The sequence below is a fragment of the Scyliorhinus canicula genome, chromosome 8 (genome assembly GCF_902713615.1).
Source record: "Scyliorhinus canicula chromosome 8, sScyCan1.1, whole genome shotgun sequence".
Lineage (NCBI taxonomy): Eukaryota > Metazoa > Chordata > Chondrichthyes > Carcharhiniformes > Scyliorhinidae > Scyliorhinus > Scyliorhinus canicula.
Genome location: NC_052153.1, coordinates 163286704 through 163308604, shown reverse-complemented (window position 1 = coordinate 163308604; position 21901 = coordinate 163286704). Strand labels below are relative to the sequence as shown.

The window sequence follows — 21901 nt, the reverse complement described above, 5'->3', positions numbered from 1 at the left end:
TAGGCGCTATTATTAGGGATTATCCTATACTATGACCCCCATGTCCAGTCTCCCCACAAATGGGAACATCCCTCTGCCTTGCAGCTGCAATTATTTGCACAGTGGTTATTGGCACTTGCTGTTGTGCGTAGAAGTTGTCAATCGGGCAACTCTTAGCCTATTAAAATGCCAGTCCAAACACTGGATTATAGACCAGTCGAGTTTCTTAACCTGTGACCAATTTTGATGAGGCCTGGACTTTACAATATGGGAGCACCTGTATAATTGCGGTGGCACGGTAGCACAGTGGCTAACGCCGATGCTTCACAGCGCCAGGGTCCCAGGTTCGATTCCCACTTGGGTCATTGTCTTGTGCGGAGTCTGCATGTTCTCCCCGTGTCTGCGTGGGTTTCCTCCAGGTGCTCCGGTTTCCTCCCAAAAGTCCCGAAAGGTGTGCTATTATGTAAATTGGACATTCTGAATTCTCCCTCCATCTCCGAACAAGTGCTGGAATGTGGCAACTAGGGGCTTTTCACAGTAACTTCATTGCAGTGTTAATGTAAACCTACTTGTGACACTAATAAAGATGATTTTCATTCCTGCGTTTGAGCAGTCAGGTTAACAATAAATGTCTTGAACAGAAACCAGCCACTGTATACTGAAAGAACAGAAAAACGAGAAACAATTGTCTCGTCGAGGTTTCTCAGCAAAGCTGACCAGCCTCGTAAATGGTGTTTTCCATTTTATCATAGAGTTAAAATACCTTGTCACAGCTCATTTTTAAATGCGCACATACTTGATTAGCAGACTAGTGCCAATTTGCTTACATGGCAATAGTGATTTATTGATTCAGAGTAATTAATTCTATGTGGATTACTTTGAGATGTCTTGTTACGAATATACCAATGCAGAATTGTAAGGTGGTTCTTATATTTTTTTCGGCCTGGTAATGTAGTATAATGAAGCACTGTGACCATTGTAATGTCAGTTTCTGGTCATGGTGGTATCATCGGATATCATGGGGAGATGGTTAGGTTCTCTCTTGTTGGAGACGCCCATTGCCTGGCACTTGTGTGGTGTGATTGTTACTTGCCCATTTATCAGCCCAAGCCTGAATATTGTCCAGGTCTTGCTGCATGGACTGCTTCAGAATCTGAGGTGTCATGAATAGGGCTGAACATCGTGACATCGTCAGCAAAAATCCCCACTTCTGACCTTTTGGCAGAGGGAAGATTATCGATGAAGCAGCTAAAGATGATACAGCCTGGAGCACCTTTTATAGATGCTCTAGAGAGAGAGATGAGAGAACACATATGTGTTTACAGTATGATGATACTTCAATGCTGTAATAACTAAGGAAACGCTATGCAAGTAGTCTGTGATGATGATATGAAGATTGAGGTTAAATTGACATCATGGATAATGCTCCTTTCCTACAGAGCATTGGAATACTTGTAAAGAGCTATGTTTGAGATATTGCTTCTACTTAGCATTTCAATTCAACAATATCTTCCACGATTCTTATTGTATTTCATTGTTGACTACTCAGTTCTCCTCAATCGCAATGGTAAGATTCTATCTTGATACCATTCTTGGGTTGTAACTTGTGCTGAGTGGCAAGTTATGGGTCCTTGTATGTCCCAATTCAGGCATTTAATTTGCTTGACCAACTTTTACTCCCGTGACTGTCGCAGAATTTCTTTACTAGTCCCCTTCCCTTTATTGTCTACGTGTCACCCACTTTGTGATATTAACTTCAACCAGCTGCTATGGGTCCAGACCAGAACGCCAATTTTGGTTAAGATCACTGATTAGAACCCAACTATTTGCATTTGGTAAAACTGAAGAAATGTTACTGCACCACAGGAGTGATAACACTGAGCAGTAGACAGTATTTATATTAAAACAAACTTTAACTTGAACACATAATTAAGCACATAACAAATAAAAAACTTTACAGTTAAAAGATACAACGTCAGGGGTGGCATGGTGGCGCAGTGGTTCGCACTGCTGCCTCACAGTGCCGAGGACCCGGGTTCGATCCCGGCCTGGGGTCACTATCCATGTGGAGTTTGCACATTCTACCCATGTTTGCGTGGGTCTCATCCCCACAACCCAAAGATGTGCAGGATAGGTCGATTGGCTACGCTAAATTGCCCCTTAATTGGGGAAAAAAGAATTGGGTACTCTAAGTTTATTTTTTTTTAAATGTACAACATCTTAACTTGCTTTCTGAAACCTGCCACTACATTCTAATTAAGGCACCCATATATTTAAAATACCACTTAAGTATAAAGTTGACACCCAGGTTTTACTTCCTTATCTTGGTGCAGAGTCCTCGGAGAGGGAAATCTTTTTTTAAGGACCAAGCTGAAAATCATCTCATTTTAGAGCCCTGGAAGTCCAAACTGACCTGGCCCATCCCATTATCTATACTAGCTGCACACAAAGCATACCTCATTCTTTTGTCTCTTGTTACAATATGTGCCTTGATTGGTTTAGCCGGGTTCAAACTGTTATGACATTACGTTAGCTGCCCATCTGCAAACGGGTAAAATGGCTTTTCACATCTCTTAGCAAAACTCAGTTTTAATCACAGCTCCAGCAGACATACTGGGTGGGATTATCCTCCGGCGGGATTCTCCGTTTTGCCGGTGCCCGGGGGGTTTCCCGACGGCGTGGGGCTGCCCCACAATGGGAAACCCCAGTGACTGGCTGGCGTAATGGAGAATCCTGCCGGAGTCTCGAGGCAGAAATGTGGCGTGGCGGGGCGTAGATTCCAGCCCACTGTCTGTAAGCATTTTAACCTAGGTTTTAAAATTAAAATTATAAAATACAACACTTTTTCTATTCATTACCACAACTCTCTACTCCCACCATTGACTGCAAATCTGCTACGTTTCTACCATTCGCTCTGTATTCCTGTTTAATTGAGTTGCAGTTCCTTCAGTACAATGTGGGGATGCCACAGCCATCTGTTTGGTTCTTGGCACCTGTGAAACTCTGTGGCTGCTTGATCAGCCTTTTTAGTAGCAATGACAACTTGTATTTATACAGCGCCTTTAACATAATGAAACATCCCGAGGTCCCCACAGGTGCTTTATAAAGCAAAGTTTGACATTGACGATATTAGGACAGGTAACCAAAAGCTTTGTTAAAGAGATTGGTTTGAAGAGTGTTTTAAAGGAGAAAATTGAGGTAGAAAAGGTAAGAGGTTATGGGAGAGGCAAGCCGGCTGAAGGCAAGGCTAACAATGCTGGAACGATTAAAATTGGGCGCGTTCAAGGCCCATATACGAGAACTGCAGATGTATCGGAGGGTTGTGGGTTCTGAGGAGATTATGGGGGTAGGGAGGAGTAAGGCCATGGAGGGATTTGGAAACAAGGATGAGAATTTTAAAATTGAGGTGTTGCTTAACGGGTCGCCAGTGTAGGTCAGCGAGAACATGTGATAGGCAAATGTGACTTGATGAGAGTTAGGACAGGGCCAGCTGAATATTAGATGACATCAAATTTAAAGTAAGTTAAATGTGGGAGAGCAACCAGAGATATTTGACCGTCGAGAAGGAGTCTTTGGGTGAAATTCTCCGTTTGAGAGACTAACGGCGCGATTCTCTGGTCGTGTTGCGCTCAAGCGCGAACACAACATAGCCGGATAATCCCAGGGGGAGCGCAACATAGCCGGATAATCCCAGGGAGAGCACAACATAGCCGGATAATCCCAGGGGGAGCACAACATAGCCGGATAATCCCAGGGGGAGCGCAACATAGCCGGATAATCCCAGGGGGAGCGCAACATAGCCGGATAATCCCAGGGAGAGCACAACATAGCCGGATAATCCCAGGGGGAGCACAACATAGCCGGATAATCCCAGGGAGAGCACAACATAGCCGGATAATCCCAGGGGGAGCACAACATAGCCGGATAATCCCAGGGGGAGCGCAACATAGCCGGATAATCCCAGGGGGAGCACAACATAGCCGGATAATCCCAGGGGGAGCACAACATAGCCGGATAATCCCAGGGAGAGCACAACATAGCCGGATAATCCCAGGAAAGCCCTCTCGCGAGCCTCCCGACAGCCTCTGCCTCGCGGGAGTTCACTGAAATCCCGCGAGACGTCAAGAGTCGGAACTCTGTCCAAAAGGGGCGGGACTGAATGGCACTCACAGAAGTAGGTTGTAAACCTACTTACGACCTACCTGCCCTGGATCCATTCTCCGGACTCCCCAGGGAGGCTGCAGCCAGGCACCGATCAGTGCTGGTCCACACAAACATGGACCAGACCGAATTGCCCCCGGCCGGGGGAGGTGGGGGGTCGGGTCGGGGGGGGGGGGGGTCTCCCCGGCCGTCAGAGACCCCGAGTGGACAGAGTCAGTGCACTCAAACCCCCTTACAGCACCCCCTCCCTTTCTCACGAGTGCCAGGGTGGCAATCCCAAGGGTCAGGGGCCGAGGGGGGCTATGCCCATGAAATGAGTGTGGAGGAGGGTTTGAAGGGTGAGGAGTGCAGGATAGGTAGGTAGGGGCTTCTGGGAGGTTGGGGGGGTGGTGGCTGAGGCTTCTGGAAGGGAGGGGTTGCTGTAAAGGGGTTTGGGGGGGGCTGAAGAGGAGAGACCCCCAGGGACCCTATAACGGGGTGTCTTCACTTGGGGGGTGTGGGATAATGCCCATATGTGAAGGGTGCATTGCCCATGGTTGAGGGGGACAGGACGACCCACAAGGTCACTTAGAGGTCGGGGCACCCTTTTAAAATGGCAGCCTGATCCCTGAGTTCAGCTTCCCGGTGCTAAAAAAACAGTCTGGGCTAAACGGGTGCGAAACTCCCCAGGGCCCAAAAGAAATCACTTAAGTGTCGTTGAATAGCGGTGGGAAGCTCCCTGAAAACCCCCCCACAAAAGAACTTGGGGCGTGATTCTCTGGAAAAATTTGGTGTTGACGCTGGGACTGAATTACGTGTGGCTCACGTTCCCTTTGGGGGCGTTATTTGTGGAGCAATTCAGGACATGCTAAAGGGTCAGCACTCTGCTAATACAAATTCCGAGCACTTCCCAGCACAATGGGCAGTCTAACCGCTGGGGCTGGTGTGAGCAACAAAGAGCCTGATTTTAAGTGCTCCTCTTACCACACACTCACTGCAGGCACCAAGGTGGCTCAGAGAGGACTGCCCCCTGTGGTCAGGAGTTTGAGGTGGATCCATAACAGAGGGACACCTGCTTCCGCAGTATGGGCTGCAGATTTGAGCCTGCCCTCCTGAACATTGCCTACGAGATGGTGACAGAGGCAGTCAGCATTGCCCAGTCTCACCAGGAGGAGTCAGCTGGTGATCAGGAGGGGTTGGGAGTTACTTGTGAGTCCTCTGCCCTGAGAAGGTCAGAGAACCAGGGAGGGTTCCAAAGGCTTTGGTGCAGGTGTCCTTTGGTTGGGGTGAGCTCTGCTGATCCCCTGCTTCCCCTGCAGTGTGGAAGTGCTTCTGAGGACAGCCAACACGCGGTGGGCTCTTGATTGAGCTTGGCTCTTGTTGACACAGCTGGGTATGAGGGTGTACAGAGGGGCGGCCTGGGTGACCTCCCAGACGACCAGAGGCGTTTTCAGTATTTAAAGGACACAGGCAGCACTCATCAGTGTGAGCAGCCAGGAGCCCGTAAGTAATACCAAAGGGGTGCATTTAAAAGAGCGATTGGAGCAATTGGCGGTCCGAGCCAGGCCACTCCAATCCCGAGGGGGACACAGATCCAAAGACTTGACACCCAAGTCACTACCCACTACAGCCTCCGGCTCAGCAGCTACCCCCCCCCAGAAAGCCCGAGAGTTTTCAATGGGTTTTCCGCAGCTGCGGAGGGGGGCGAAAAAAATCACAAAAACCATTGAAAACTCTCGGGCTGTGTCCAACCCGCTAATCACATTTAAAGGCATGCAAATGCCTGTTTTGCATACCAGCACAGGGCGCAAACCTCGTTATCACCACCTTTGAGGGACCAGGCCATGGTGCCTAAATTGGCGCTGAGCATAGACCTCGATTTTGACTGGACGCCGGATTCCCTGCCCAATAGTGGCTTGCGTTTGCGGTGTGGCGAGACGAAGAATTTCGCCCATTGAGTTTGGTATTCGTGTTCCAACATTTTGAAATTTATGTTGCTCGGAGATAATTATATATTCAGACCATAATCCATTAAGGTTTTGGAAAACTTTAAGAAACAAAATGCTAAACTGTCCAGTTGGAGTTTATTGTTTCAACCATTTAGCTTTTGAAAAAAACTATACATGTAGCAAGAAGAGAAAACATGATTGCTGATGCTTTATCACGACTTTGAAGTGTGAGATGACTGGGACATTCGAACGTGGAAAGGAAAGAATAAAATGGACGATACACATGTTTACATTTGCATGTTTAAATGTAATATGAGATGTATCTTTAGAGTATTATTTTTCGTTAGTAATGAGAAATGTTTTGAGTTAAAAGGCTTTTGAAAAATCAAGTCATCTTTATATATAGCGGGTTCATTCCTTTTAAGAGGGGAGGTGTGATGAATGTAGGAATTTCAGGTTTATTAAAGGCAATTATTGGTCCAGGAAGTGCCTGGGTTAGAGTGTGTTTGAAAGGCAAGTATATTTTGGGAACCGGGGTGCAATTAAAGTATCGTAAAAGCTTGCGCGAATGGAATTTTAATTTGATTAAGAGGATACCTTGTGGAGTTAATTAGGTTTCAACTTGGTAATGTGCTGCAGACCTGGCTTACTAGATGGAGCTAAGATATCAGACATTTTGTAGGAAAAGCAGGCCAGTGCAGTTCTGGATGAAGCTGCGATCACAAATCAGGCTGGTTATTCTCTGCAGTTCAGTTAAAAGATTAACAGTCTATAAAGCAGATACTGTACCATATCCCTATTTCTTCATGGAATCACTCTGAGAGCCAAGTATCTTTTCCTCACGGTCTTTCAAAATTGAAATAAAACATTTGAGTTTAAAGTTTCTGTCCAGTATCCTAGCCACTGTTGGGGTCTGGTCTTGTATCATCATAAAATGCATGCAAGGGCTACAAGTGAAATTACTGGCTACAGAGGAAAAAGGGCAAAGAAAACACAGACAGAGGCTGCAAGGAAATTACTGTGAGTAAAACTGGCTGCAGTATATATTCCAATCCCATCTCTAGTCAAATTGAAAAATGATGCATGGCAAAACTAAGTTTTTCCACTTACAATGGTAAAACTATGAGGCTTAGTTAACAAACCTGAACCAAAAAGAATAGGTACACTGCTAACGCTACTTTGGAGGGACTACTACAACAGAGATTTTGAAAGCCCTGAATGTACATTCTGAACTCTGAATGAATGCTGCATATGAACATAGAACATAACAGCGCAGTACAGGCCCTTTGGCCCTCGATGTTGCGCCGACCTGTAAAACCACTCTAAAGCCCATCTACATTATTCCCTTATCATCCACATGTTTATCCAATGACCATTTAAATGCCCTTAAATTGGCGAGTTCACTACTGTTGCAGGCAGGTTATTCTACGCCCTTACTACTCTCTGAATAAAGAACCTACCTCTGATATCTGTCCTATATTTATCTCCCTCAATTTAAAGCTATGCCCCCTCGTGCTAGCCATCACCATCCGAGGAAAAAGGCTCTCACTGTCCACCCTATCTAATGCTCTGATCATCTTGATATGCCTCAAAACGTTATGCATTCAACACTAGAGTTCAGAGTGAAAATGAGACCATTGACTGGTACTGTACATGGTCGTAATGCAGCTAGATGATCTGATTAAAGATAGATTGGTCTTAGGCGTGCGAGACCCCTCGGTGGGAGAAAACCTGCTGAAAGATTAAACTAAAGCTAAAGAAAGTGATCAGACTGTTGAAATGTGCAAGCTGTGAAACAACAGCTAGAGCATATGCATGGCAGAGCAAACTAGAAGGTACATTATGCTGAGGGGCAGTCCAAGCAATAAGAAATGAGCAATCACAGACAACGTGCAGGAAGCAAATACTGCGGAGGACAGGAAAAGAAGGACCACTCAGCGTTAGGGATGCAGTGTTTTGCAAGAAGTCAAATAATTTTATACACAAGTGCTTGACCAGCAGAAAGCAAAACAAGTATATACAGATGGCCATGGGCAGATTTCTGCAGATGAGTTTGATGAAGAACTATACACGATTCAACCACGATTCAACAGATTCAGCCAAGACTCTAGGCGACAAATGGTTTGTGCCTGTTATATAATGCTCAACAAGGAGGGAGAGTATCAAGCAAAAAAGTGTCAAATACACACGTGTGTATTGCAACATAGTGACCGTCCCAGATTTGTGTGAAGTGGCTCAACATGATGATCTGCAAACTAAACCCACGAGGCTCTATAATGGCACAAGATTCATACTGAGAGGACAAATTATTCTGACAGCCCGATGCAATGGCAAGAAGGATGATATTAAGTTCTAAATGATAGATGGAAGGCAATGGCCACTCATCTTAGCTGGAGCACGTCTAAAGGTTGGGCTTGTAACTCTGAATGTGCCAACACAAAGAGCAGCAAAAGACCCCAGAGATGGGGAGACAGTATTCAAGCAAACCACAAAATGGTTGCTGACCATTTCCGTGCAATGAAATGCACGAGGCAAAGGTAAATGTTCTACAGGATTACAGTGCGTATAGAAGGGACAACCTGGACAACTCGCAGCCATACAGGATCGGGCATGCAAATGTGTTGTTTATTCACTGGGCAAGTGGGGATGTATGGTCTTTTGGTCTTGTGGAATGTTTGAATTATTTTTCTATTGATGAAAAAGGGGATGTTTTGGTTTGGGAAATGAAATACTGTAATCCCCGACTAACTGGTTTGCCATAGTCCTGTGATTATGCCATGAGGCTGCCTCTGGAGACAAACATTTTCATGTCTGTTCAATAAAAAGCTCTCACTGAGTTAAAAAGTGTAAATGTCACCACAATCCCAGAGGACTATAGGCTGTTCTCCCCTTTTGAGAGATTTGACTGGTGCTGATTTAACCTGAGGGTCATTACTCCTCAGATGAGGGGCAAGGTTGAGAAGGCAGGGCCTTCATGAATAACCTCAGCCGGCACCGGGATTGAACCTGTGATGTTGACATTAGTCCGCATCATAAACCAGCTGTCCAGCCAACTGAGCTAACTGACCCCTAAGACTGTTTTGCTCAATTCATTCAAAAGGCACTGGAAAGCCCATATCTTCACCATGCTTCAATCTCACTTGTCCTTCATCTCTCTTGTCCTTAGAACCTTTATTCTTATTAAGTGCTGGGACATGTCCTCATTGGTGAGTACCATGCAAACAAAAGTTGCAAAGGATTTGTGGATTATACGTGGGAGGAGATTGTGGTGCAACAATTAATCATAGAACATAGAACATAGAACAGTACAGCACAGAACAGGCCCTTCGGCCCTCAATGTTGTGCCGAGCCATGATCACCCTACTCAAACCCACGTATCCACCCTAGACCCGTAACCCAACAACCCCCCCCTTAACCTTACTTTTATTAGGACACTACGGGCAATTTTAGCATGGCCAATCCACCTAACCCGCACATCTTTGGACTGTGGGAGGAAACCGGAGCACCCGGAGGAAACCCACGCACACAGGGGGAGGACGTGCAGACTCCACACAGACAGTGACCCAGCCGGGAATCGAACCTGGGACCCTGGAGCTGTGAAGCATTTATGCTAACCACCATGCTACCCTGCTGCCCCTAAATACCTTGAAGCTCACAATCAACTACCCAATTTTGTTGATTTATGGTAGAATTTATCAGTAATTAAGAGTTCAATTTGTATCGTGTTAAATGAAACAAATGACTTTCAGTCAAATCATTATAATTCTGTAATATTTCTATTTGGAAAAAGTGCTTTTTTCAATCGAAAAAGACAGGATTTATATAAATTGCATATCAGTGGGGCATAACACAATGCGGCAAATTACTGTGTCTTGTCCCTTAGCGCTCTCTAATCACTTGTAATTTATAAAACTGACAGTGGCAGTATGAAATTTTTCAAGAGGTGGATTTGAACGTCATTACTGCCCAATATTTAATATTTTTTTCCAGCCATTCACTACACATGACACTCTTTGGCCGCTGAAGCAGAAACTGTGATAGAAAATGTACCAAGTGGAGCAAATATCAATGACGGAGATAAATGAGCTTCAAGGTACTTATGGAACAGATATTAATGTGTGTATACAATGGGGGAGGAAGACCAGGTATATATAACCATAACTGGACAAATGAGTTATTTGACAAAGAATTTAAATCACTTCATTGAGTTCGCAGCTTAGCCGTATGTAAAATTTATACTGAAATTTTGGAATGATGGGGTGGTTTTTAAAGAGAGGTTTTAACAAAATCATGTGTAATTGTGAGGTAACTGGGAACATGCCCTTTTATAAGGAACTAAAGATGGACCAAAATTTTGTAAGGCGAAGAATGCTTTCAGATGGTTAAAATCCTGTGTGTGGTGCTTCTGCATGACTTATGCCAAGTTATCTGGAGATGTTGACATCTGACAACCTAGCAGAGCTAGAGTTAGAAAGAGAAGGAAAAGAGTCGGCCGTTTCAGCATCCTTCACTGCCTCAGGGTGCGTCAATGCACTTTTTAATCAGTCGGGTACGTTAAGTGCCGCTGTGGTCATGCAGGAAATCTAGTGGCATTCTTTGCGTGTGTTTTTCCTCAATAACAGCAGACATTTGGCCGCACCATGGCGCATTTATTAGCACTGCTGCCTCACGCCGTTGAGGACCCGGGTTCGATCCCAGCCCCGCGTTACTGTCCGTGTGGAGTTTGCACATTCTCCCCGTGTCTGCGTGGGCCTCACCCCCACAACATAAATATGTGCAGGGTAGGTGGATTGGCCAGGTTAAATTGCCCCTTAATTTGGAAAAGAAAAGGATTGGATACTTTAAATTTATGGAAAAAAAAAACCCCAGAAATTCCTTTGCATCTTTGAAATGTAAAGAATATTGCCTCTCTCATGAAATTTCGTTTCTTTAGAAAATTTGCAAAGGTTGGTGCTGACTAAAGGTTTCAATATTAGACTGTACAAGAACCTCATTTTAAGGAAGAGACTCGCACTTTTATTATGCGATTCAATCTTTATTCCCTTCTAGTATTTATACTGTTTCCTGCTGTGTTCTTCTGTTTTAATGCAATTATTTTGGTAAATAGACTGAATTAGTTTTAGCTAGGAGAGTGGACAGGATAACACGGTGTGGAATCAACGGTGTGGAATTAATGCTTTCAAGTAGGAAAAAAAAGTAATTTTTAGTCCTATGCCATGTTGTTTCATGCATAGGATTGTAAATCCCACCATGGCAGCTGGTGGAATTTGAATTCTGTTGATAAATCTGGAATTAAAGCTTGTCTCAGTAATGGTAACCACGAAACTATCATTGATTGTTGTATGAACCCATCTTGTTCACTGATGTCCTTCAGGGAAGGAAATCTGCCATTCTGACCCGGTCTGGCCTACATGTGACTCCTGACCCACGGCAATGAGATTGACTCTGAACTGCCCTTTGAAATGGTCTCAGTTCAAGGGAATTGGGGATGGGCAACAAATGCTGGCCTTGCCAGTGACACTCACATCCCATGTAAGGATAATGAAAAGAATTATTATCATTGAATATGTTAATTCTGCTTCAAACTCTTAGGGCACGATTCTCCGCTCCCCACGCCGGGTGGGAGAATCGCGGGAGGGCCGGGCGACTCATTTCACGCCCCCCCCCCCCCGGCGCCCCCCGCGATTCCCCCACCCCCCGCTCGGAAGAATCACCGCTCGCCGTTTTTCATGGCGACCGGCGATTCTCCGACCCGGATGGGCAGAGCGGCCTGCCGTTCGCGACCGTTTCACGATGGCGGCAACCACATCTGGTTGCCGCCGTCGTGAACATGGGCGGCAAAGTTTGAGGCCCGTTTGTGGCTTGTGGGGGGCGGAGAGGGGAGTGAGCACCACGGCCATGCTCGGGAGGGGACTGGCCCGACGATCGGTGGGCACCGATCGCAGGACGCACCGAGCCGGCGTCTCAACGGGACGCACTCTTTCCCCTCCGCCGCCCCGCAAGATCAAGCCGCCACGTCTTGCGGGGCAGCGGAGGGGAAGACGGCCACCGCGCATGCGTGGGTTTGAGCCGTCAGCCGTTGTGACGTCAGCCGCGCATGCGCAGGTTGGAGCCGGCCAACCTGCGCATGCGCGGCTGACGTCACATAGGCGCCGCCGTCGCGTCATTCTCGGCGCACCGCCTTGACGCTTCCCGGCCCCCGGGAATACCGGAGCGCTGCTCCTAGCCCCCCGGGTGGGGGTGAATACGGTGAGAGGAGCGGCCTCGGCCGAGTTCACTACGGTCTTCCCGACTTTTCCCGGGAGCGGAGAATTACACCCTTAGTTTTTGTTGAACCTCCAAATGCCTCCTGCATTCAATCTTGCGAATGCCGTAGTAAAAAAACTAGTGACGAGGAAGCCGAACGATTGCAGCCACTTGAAGAAAACACAAAAGAAAATATAAGTGTAATAAAAGTAATCAAAATTTTCACCCCACAAAAGCTGGCGGAGAGGAGTCAAACCAGCGTTGCAGATATCCGGAGGGGGAAAAAAACCCACAAAATGTGAAGACAGTAACTTTGCAGAGAAGCTCACCACTCCTTCCGCCCGAAACAAACTCTGTAGCCGTGAGTAGCAATTACTCTGCAGCAACAAATCTAGAGTTGGGGATGTTGTAAAACGCAGAAGAAAACAGACTGGGCTCAGGTTCTGCCTTGTTTTGCGAGAAAGGAAGCAAATTAGTGCTAAACATTTGTGGCACATTGTGCACACGTAGGTCCTTCCATAGGGAAAACTGGCAGGTGGTATTGGCGCCGTGGAACCACTTGATCAGAATACAATGCAATGGGGCTTATATAGAAAACAATTTGACTATTTTGTTCAAACTAATAAGATAACAGCAGATATAAAAGTCCCAACATTCCAGAGCCTTGGGGGGGGGGGGGGGGGGGTGTAAGCGAAACCAAGAAGAAGGGGAGTCAATTGCACAGTTTTGTAGCTACACTGAAAAGATTGGCTGAACAGTGCGAATTTGGGGATGTATTAGACGATACCATCCGAGGCATGCTAGTGGGTTGAAGAGCGAGGCAATTCAAAAGCAGCTGTTAACCGGAAGCAGCCTGACTTTAAAGAAAACCTTGGAGGCTGCTGTATAAATGCAATTGGAAGTCAAAGAAGCTCAGCAGTTGGGTTGAATTGAATTTGTTTATTGTCACATGTACCGAGGTACAGTGAAAAGTAGTTTTCTGTGAGCAGCTCAAACAGATCATTTATTACATGAAAAGAAAATACATAATTGGGCAACACAAGGTACACAATGTAAATACATAGACACCGGCATCGGATGAAGTATACAGAAGTGTGGTATTAATCAGGTCAGTCCGTAATAGGGTCGTTTAGGAGTCTGGTAACAGCGGGGAAGAAGCTGTTTTTGAGTCTGTTTGTGCCTGTTCTCAGACTTTGGTATCTTCTGTCCAATGGAGGAAGTTGGAAGAGTGAGTAAGCCGGGTGGGAGGGTCTTTGATTATGCTGCCCACTTTCCCCAGGCAGCGGGAGGTGTAGATGGAGTCAGTGGATGGGAGGCAGGTTTGTGTGGTAGACTGGGCTGTGTTCACGACTCTCTGATGTTTCTTGCGGTCTTGGGCTGGGCAGTTGCCATACCAGGCTGTGATGCAGCCAGATAGGATGCTTTCTATGGTGCATCTGTAAAATTTGGTAAGAGTCACGTGGACATGTCAAATTTCCTTAGTTTCCTAAAGAAGTAAAGGCGCTGTTGTGCTTTCTTGGTGGTAGCGTTGACATGTGTTGACTAAAACAGATTTTTGGTGATGTGCGCACCATGGAATTTGAAGCTGCTAACCATCTCCACCTTGGCTCCGTTGATTTGGTATATGGTAAATGGAAAAGCCCTGGGGAAAATTGACGTACAGAGAGATCAGGGTGTTCAGGTCCATTGTACCCTGAAGGTGGCTGCGCAGGTCGATAGAGTGGTCGAGAAGGCATACGGCATTCTTTCCTTCATCGGAAGGGGTATTGAGTACAAGAGTTGGCAGGTCATGTGACAGTTGTATAAGACTTTGGTTCGGCCACATTTGGAATACTGCGTACAGTTCTGGTCGCCACATTACCAAAAGGATGTGGATGCTTTGGAGAGGGTCCAGAGGAGGTTCACCAGGATGTTGCCTGGTATGGAGGGCACTAGCAATGAAGAGAGGTTGAGTAGATTAGGGTTACTTTCATTAGAAAGACAGAGGTTGAGGGGGGACCTCATTGAGGTCTACAAAATCATGAGAGGTATAGACAGGGTGGATAGCAAGAAGCTTTTTCCCAGAGCGAGGGACTGAATTACTAGGGGTCACGAGTTCAAGGTGAGAGGGGAAAAGTTTCAGGGAGATATACGTGGAAAGTTCTTTACGCAGATTGTGGTGGGTGCCTGGAACGCATTGCCGGTGAAGGTGGTAGAGGCGGGCACGATAGCGTCATTTAAGATGTATCTATACAGATACCTGAATGGGCAGGGAGCAGAGGGATACAGAACCTTAGAAAATAGGCAACAGTTTTAGATAGAGGATCTGGATTGGCGCAGGCTTGGAGGGCCGAAGGGCTAGTTCCCGTGCTGTAATTTTTCTTTGCTCTTCTTTGTTCTTTGATGCAGACAGGGGTATGTACAGTACTTTGCTTCCTGAAGTCAATGACCAGCTCTTTAGTTTTGCTGGCATTGAGGGAGAGATTGTTGTCGTTACACCACTCCACTAGGTTCTCTATCTCCCTCCCGTATTCTGACTCGTCGTTATGAAATTAAGTGAAAATCGCTTATTGTCACGAGTAGACTTCAATGAAGTTACTGTGAAAAGCCCCTAGTTGCCACATTCCGGCGCCTGTTCGGGGAGGCTGGTACGGGAATTGAACCGTGCTGCTGGCCTGCCTTGGTCTGCTTTAAAAGCCAGCGATTTAGCCCAGTGTGCTAAACTAGCCCATTCGAGATCCGAACCACTATGGTCATGTCGTCAGCAAACTTGTAGATGGAGTTGGAACCAAATTTTTCCACGCAGTCGTGTGTGTGTAGGGAGTATAATAGGGGGCTAAGTATGTAGCCTTGTGGGGCCCCGATATTGAGGACTATCGTGGAAGAGGTGTCATTGTTTATTCTTACTGATTGTGGTCTGTGGGTCAGAAAGCTGAGAATCCAGTTGAAGAGTGAGGAGCCAAGTCCTAGGTTTTGGAGCTTTGATCTGAGCTTGGCTGGGATTATGGTGTTGAAGGCGGAGTTGTAGTCAATAAATAAGAGTCTGGCGTAGGAGTCCTTGTTGTCTAGATGCCTCAGGGATGAGTGTAGGGTCAGGGAGATGGCGTCTGCTGTGGATCGGATGCAGCGGTATGCGAATTGCAGTGGATCTAGGCATCCTGGGAGTATGGAGTTGATATGCTTCATGACCACCCTCTCGAAGCACTTCATTACGACTGATGTGAGGGCCACCGGACAATAGTCATTGAGGAACGTTGCCTGGTTCATGTTTGGCATCGATATGATGGTGGCCTTCTTGAAGCAGGTGGGGACCTCCAACGGAGAAGGAACAGGTTGAAGATGTCCGCGAACACATTGCCCGCAGGCTCTGAGTGCTTTCCAAGGGTTCACTTGCAGGAAGGCCGATTGCGTTCAGACACAATACTTCGCAAGATGTCAGCCGAAAGTGGAACACTAACACGTACTCGCACTTGCCATAGGTGTGCTAAAATTGTACACTCAGCAGCAGATTGTTGGTGCAAAGACATCATGTGCAGAAATTGCAGGAAAAGGGACCACATTGAATGCTTCAGGTAAAAGTTGTAAAAAGTAAACCAAGCCAAATAAACCAAGATAAAGGAAAAGTGTTAATGTAGTACAAAAAGGAGGTGAGGAGAGACCCGATTCACAGTCCGAGGGTGAACTGTCATTAAATGTACGAGCTATTGCTTGGTGCTACAATTGGTTTTGGGCCACTGCATTGCTGGATGGACAGCCGGTAAAAATGGGGATGGATACTGGGGCAGCCGTCTCACTGGTACCAGAGACTGTTTATGAAGAAAAGCTTTGACATCTCTCTCTCAAATGCTCAAAGATAGTGTTAAAAACTTACACTGGAGAAGTGGTTCCGCTGAGGGGCCATATTGATGTGACAGTATAATTGGATGGACAGACCGCAGATATGTCCTTGCACATAGTCAAAGGAAATTATCCTGCATTAATGGGACGAACCTGTTTGGAAAAGATCAAGTTACATTGGGTGGAAGTAAACAGATTCCGAATCAGGCCTACCCAAAATCCTGAAGAAACACAATATTGTTTTCCATGGTGATCTGGGAATATGAAGGATACCTCAGTGAAGTTGAAGGTCAAAGAAGAGAGTAAAGTGAAATGCTTAAAGGCTAGGTTGGTGCTTTATGCAATCCGACTTAAAGTAGAGGTAGAATTGGAGCGACTGGTCAAGCCTGGAGCCTAAAACCTGTTAATGTGTGTGAATGGGCTACACCGATCATACCTATAATGAAAAAAGATGGATTATTATGAATTTGTGGTGATTTCAAAGTTACTAATAGTCATGTTCTCGTGCGGAACAATTCCCTCTACAACTGATTGATGACCTGTTCACGGGGTTGGTCGGAGGCCAAAGATCAATCTCAGCCAAGCATATCTACAAATGAATGTGGATCAGGATTCACAACTGTTCCTGATGGTTGTGACACACAAAGGGTTATTTCGATACAGAAAAGCCCCGTTTGGCATGACTTCAGCTCCGACATTGTTCCAACAGGCTACGGGCCAAATTTTAAGTGGGTTAAGCGGAGTCCAGTATTGCCTGGATGATACCCTGGAAGAACATAGAACATACAGTGCAGAAGGAGGCCATTCGGCCCATTGAGTCTGCACCGACCCACTTAAACCCTCACTTCCACCCTATCCCCGTAACCCAATAACCCCTCCTAACCTTTTTGGACACTAAGTGCAATTTATCATGGCCAACCCACCTACCCTGCTTGTCTTTGGACTGTGGGAGGAAACTGGATAACCCGGAGGAAAACCACACAGACACGGGGAGGATGTGCAGACTCCACACAGACAGTGACCCAGCGGGGAATCGAACCTGGGACCCTGGCGCTGTGAAGCCACAGTGCTATCCACTTGTGCTACCGTGCTGCCCTAAAAAGACCGAGGAAGAACATCTCCGCAACCTAGATGCCACACTTCAGAGGTTAGAAGGTTATGGATTCAGAAGACAAATGGGAAATTTTACAATCTACAATGGAGTATCTGGGACAAGTAATCGACGTTGCTGAGGGACTGCGGAAGTCGCCTTCGAAGGTCAAAGCTATTATCGAGGCACCCGCACCTCAAATTGTTAACCAACTTCGATCTTTCTTTGGGTTACTAAATTACTACTACTAAAATCCTTGAATAATCTGCTGGGTCAAAATTAAAAGTGGAAGTGGGAGAATCAATATGAGTGAACATATATGCAAACCATGCAGGCGCTGCTCAAGTCCGATGTTCTGACGCATTTTGATCCGAACTTAACCCTGCAGTTGGCATGTGATCCTATGGTGCTGGGCTGGTGGTTTCCCACATCATGACGATAGGTGAAGAGAAGCCTTTGCATCCAGAATGTTGAATAAAGCCGAAAGCAGTTATGTACAGATAGAGAAAGGAGCCTAGCAATCATGTTTGGGATAAATTGCCCTTAGTGTCCAAAAAGGTTAGGAGGGGTTATTGGGTTACGGGGATAGGGTGGAAGTGAGGGGCTTAAGTGGGTCGGTGCAGACTCAGTGATTTGATATTGCGATATTGACAACAACAACAAAATAAACAATGTACATGAATCTATAAACATAGTGCAAAAGCCGTCTTCCTCCCTTAACAGGTCCCACCTTTATTAACCCCCTACTCGAAACTAAACTCTTCCCCCCCCCACTGACGATTAGTTTTCTGCAAAGAAGTCGACGAACGGTTGCCACCTCTGGGCGAACCCTGACATTGACCCTCTCAAGGCGAACTTGATATTCTCCAGACAGAGAAAGCTAGCCATGTCCGATAGCCAGGCCTCCGACTTTGGGGGCTTTGAGTCCCTCCAAGCTAATAATATCCGTCTCCGGGCTACCAGGGAAGCAAAGGCCAGAACATCTGCCTCTTTCTCCTCCTGGATTGCCGGGTCTTCCGACACCCCGAAAATCGCCACCTCTGGACTCAGCGCCACCCTTGTTTTTAACACCGTGGACATGACATTTGCAAACCCCTGCCAAAATCCCTTAAGCTTCGGACATGTCCAGAACATGTGGACATGGTTCGCTGGTCCTCCCGCTGACTTTGCACACCTGTCTTCTACCCCAAAGAACCTGCTCAGCTGGGCCACTGTCATGTGAGCCCAATGAATACCTTGAATTGTATCAGGCTGAGCCTGGCACATGTTGCGGACGTGTTGACTCTACTCAACGCGTCCGCCCATAGACCATCCTCCATCTCTCCTTCCAACTCCTCGTCCCACTTGCACTTCAGCTCCTCAGTCTGCGTCTCCTCTGACCCCATAAGTTCCTTGTAAATGTCAGAGACCCTCCCTTCTCCCACCCACCCTCTGTAAACTACCCTGTCCTGAATCCCCCTTAGCGGTAGGAGCAGGAAGGTTGAAACCTGCCTATGTACGTAGTCCCGCACCTGCAGGTACCTGAATTCATTTCCCCATGCCAATCCAAATTTCTCCTCAAACTCCCTCAAGCTAGGAAAGCTCCCCTCTATAAACATCCCCCCCCCATCCTCTCAATCCCTGCTCTCTGCCATCTCCAAAACCCCCCGTCCATCCTCCCCGGGGCAAACTGGTGATTATTTACAGATTGGGGACCAGACCGATGCTCCCTCTGCTCCCACATATCTCCTCCATTGCCCACAGACTCTCAGTGCCGCCACCACAATGGGCTGGTGGAGTACCGTGCCGGCGGGAACGGCAGAGGCCCTAAGCTTACATGAAGCTGCCTCCATACGCTCCCTTGCCGACCCTCCCCCAACCACCCACTTCCTGATCATGGCTATATTCACACCCAGTAGTAGTTATTGAAGTTTGGCAGCGGCAGCCCGCTCTCTCCCCGGCTCCGCTCCAGCATCCCTTTCTTTACTTGCGGGGTCTTTCCCGCCCATACAAAGCCAGTGATCACTTTGTTGACCCGTTTAAAAATGGACCGCGGAATAAAGGTGGGGAGACACTGAAACACAAACAGGAATCTCGGGAGGACCGTCATCTTCACCGTCTGCACCCTCCCAGCTAGTGACAATGGGAGCGCGTCCCACCTCCGAAAATATTCCTTCATTTGGTCCACTATTCGGACCAGATTTAGTTTGTGCAGCCATTCCCATTCCCGCGCCACTTGGATGTCTAGGTACCGAAAGCTTCCCCCTACCACACTAAACGGCAGCTCCCCTAGTCGCCTCTCCTGTCCGCTCGCCTGGACCGTAAACTTCTCACTTTCCCCCATATTTAGTTTATACCCCAAAAACCGGCCAAATTCCCCCAGAATCTCCATGATTTCTTCGATCCCCTCTGCTGGGTCCGATACATACACGAGCAGGTCGTCTGCGTAAAGCAAGACTCTTGTGTTCTATCCCCGCCCCTTCCCAGACCAGCCCCCTCCAGCCCCTTGAGGCTCTCAGTGCAGTTGCCAGTGGCTCTATGGCTAATGCGAACAACAGTGGGAAGAGGGGGCATCCTGCCTCATACCCCGGTGTGGCCTAAAATAGTCCGATGTTGTCCTATTCGTCCGTATGCTTGCCACAGGAGCCTGATACAGCAACCTCCCCAGTCAATAAAGCCCCGCCCAAATCCGAACCATCCCAGTACCTACCACAGTTATTCCGATTCTACTCGATTTAAGGCCTTCTCTGCGTCCATTGCGACCACTACCTCCGCCTCCCTACCTTCCGGGGGCATCATGATCAAGTTTAATAGCCTTCTTACATTGGCCACCAACTGCCTTCCCTTAACAAACCCCTTCTGGTCCTCCCCAATAACGTCCGGAACATAATCCTCAATCCTAAAATTTTGCCCAGCAGTTTGGCGTCCACATTCAATAGGGATATCGGCCTGTAGGACCCACACAGCTCCGGCTTCAGGATCAGCAAAATTTTGGCCTGTGACATTATCGGAGGATGCACCACTCTCTCCCTTGCCTCACTGAATGTCCTCATCAACAGCGGCCCCAATATCCCAGATAACTTTTTATAGAACTCCACTGGGTACCAGTCCGGCCTGGGGCTTTACCCGACTGCATGGCCTTCAGACCCTCCGCTATCTCTTCCATCTTGATCGGGGCCCCCAGCCCTCCTACCAGCTCCCCGTCCACTGTCGGGAAATTCAGCCCACCGAGGAAGTGCCTCAGCCCCTCCGGCCCCGTTGGGGGTTCCGACTCATACAACCTACTATAAAACTCCTTAAACGCCTTATTCACTCCTGCTGAGTCTCCAACCAGGTTCTCATCTCCATCCTTTACTTTTCTTATCTCCCTGGCTGCCTCCCTCTTTCTAAGCTGCTGTGCCAGCATTCTGTTGGCCTTCTCTCCGTGCTCATAAATCACCCCCCTCGCCTTTCTCAGCTGCTCCACCGCCTCCCTGTGGTTAATAAGCCAAACTTTGCCTGTAGTCTCCGCCATTCTCTTAAAAACTCTGCCTCTGGGGTCTGCGCATACCTCCTGTCGACCTGTAGTATCTCCTTTACCAGTCGGTCCATCTCTGTCCTGTCTACCTTCTCCCTGTGGGCCCGTCCCCTCCAACCACCGCCTTCAATGCCTCCCAGAACACCGCTGCCGAAATTTCCCCCGTGTCGTTGACTTCCACGTAGTTCTGAATACATTTCCTCAGCCGCCCGCACACCTCATCGTCTGCTAAAAGACTCACGTTCAGCCTCCAGTGAGGACGCTGATTACTGTCTTCACTAACCTGTCGGTCAACCCAGTGCGGGGCATGGTCTGAGATTGTGATTGCCGAGTACCCCGTGTCCACCACCTCCGTCAGTAAAGCCCTGCTCAGAATAAAGAAATCAATCCAGGAGTACACTTTATGCATGTGTGAGTAGGAGAACTCCTTCACTCTCGGCTTCCCAAATCTCCACGGGTCCACCTCCTCCCATCTGCTCCATGAACCCTTTTAGCTCCTTTGCCATTGCTGGCACCCTGCCCATTTTTGAGCTTGACCGGTCTAAACCAGGGTCAATAACTGTGTTGAAGTCCCCACCCATAACCAACTTATGCAAATCCAGGTCTGGTATCTTCCCCAGCATTCTCTTTATAAACTCCACATCTGGGGCAGCACGGTGGCCTAGTGGTTAGCACAACCGCCTCACGGCGCTGAGGTCCCAGGTTCGATCCCGGCTCTGGGTCACTGTCCGTGTGGAGTTTGCACATTCTCCCCGTGTCTGCGTGGGTTTCGCCCCCACAACCCAAAAAATGTGCAGAGTAGGTGGATTGGCCACGCTAAATTGCCCCTTAATTGGAAAAAATAATTGGGTAATCTAAATTTATAAAAAAAAAAACAAAAACTCCACATCGTCCCAATTTGGCGCATACACATTTACCAGTACCACCTGCACCCCCTCCAATTTCCCACTGACCATAATGTACCGATCTCCTACATCCAAAACTATTCTTCCCGCCTCAAACACCACCCACTTGTTGATCAGGATCGTGACCGCTCTAGTCTTTGAGTCCAGTCCCGAGTGAAAAACCTGTCCGATCCAACCTTTCCTCAATCTAATCTGTTCAGCTACTCTAAGGTGCGTCTCCTGCAGCATTATCACGTCCGCCTTCAGTCCTCCCAAACACGTGAACACGCGTGCCCTCTTG

General features: G+C 47.4%; 1 protein-coding gene across 10 annotated transcripts in view; it reads left to right on the top strand.

Moving 5' to 3' along the window:
• Positions 1 to 21901, top strand: part of LOC119970652 (microtubule-associated serine/threonine-protein kinase 4-like) — a 588463-nt gene that overhangs the window by 215785 nt on the left and 350777 nt on the right. For 2 of the 10 annotated variants that reach the window (XM_038805617.1, XM_038805611.1), the window contains exon 1: positions 10135 to 10161. The exons of the other annotated variants lie outside the window; for them this stretch is intronic. In XM_038805617.1, the coding sequence (XP_038661545.1) occupies positions 10150 to 10161 (12 nt within the window). In that variant the 5' untranslated portion in view covers positions 10135 to 10149. Of the gene's footprint in view, positions 1 to 10134; positions 10162 to 21901 lie in introns of those variants that run through there. 10 annotated transcript variants of the gene reach the window in all.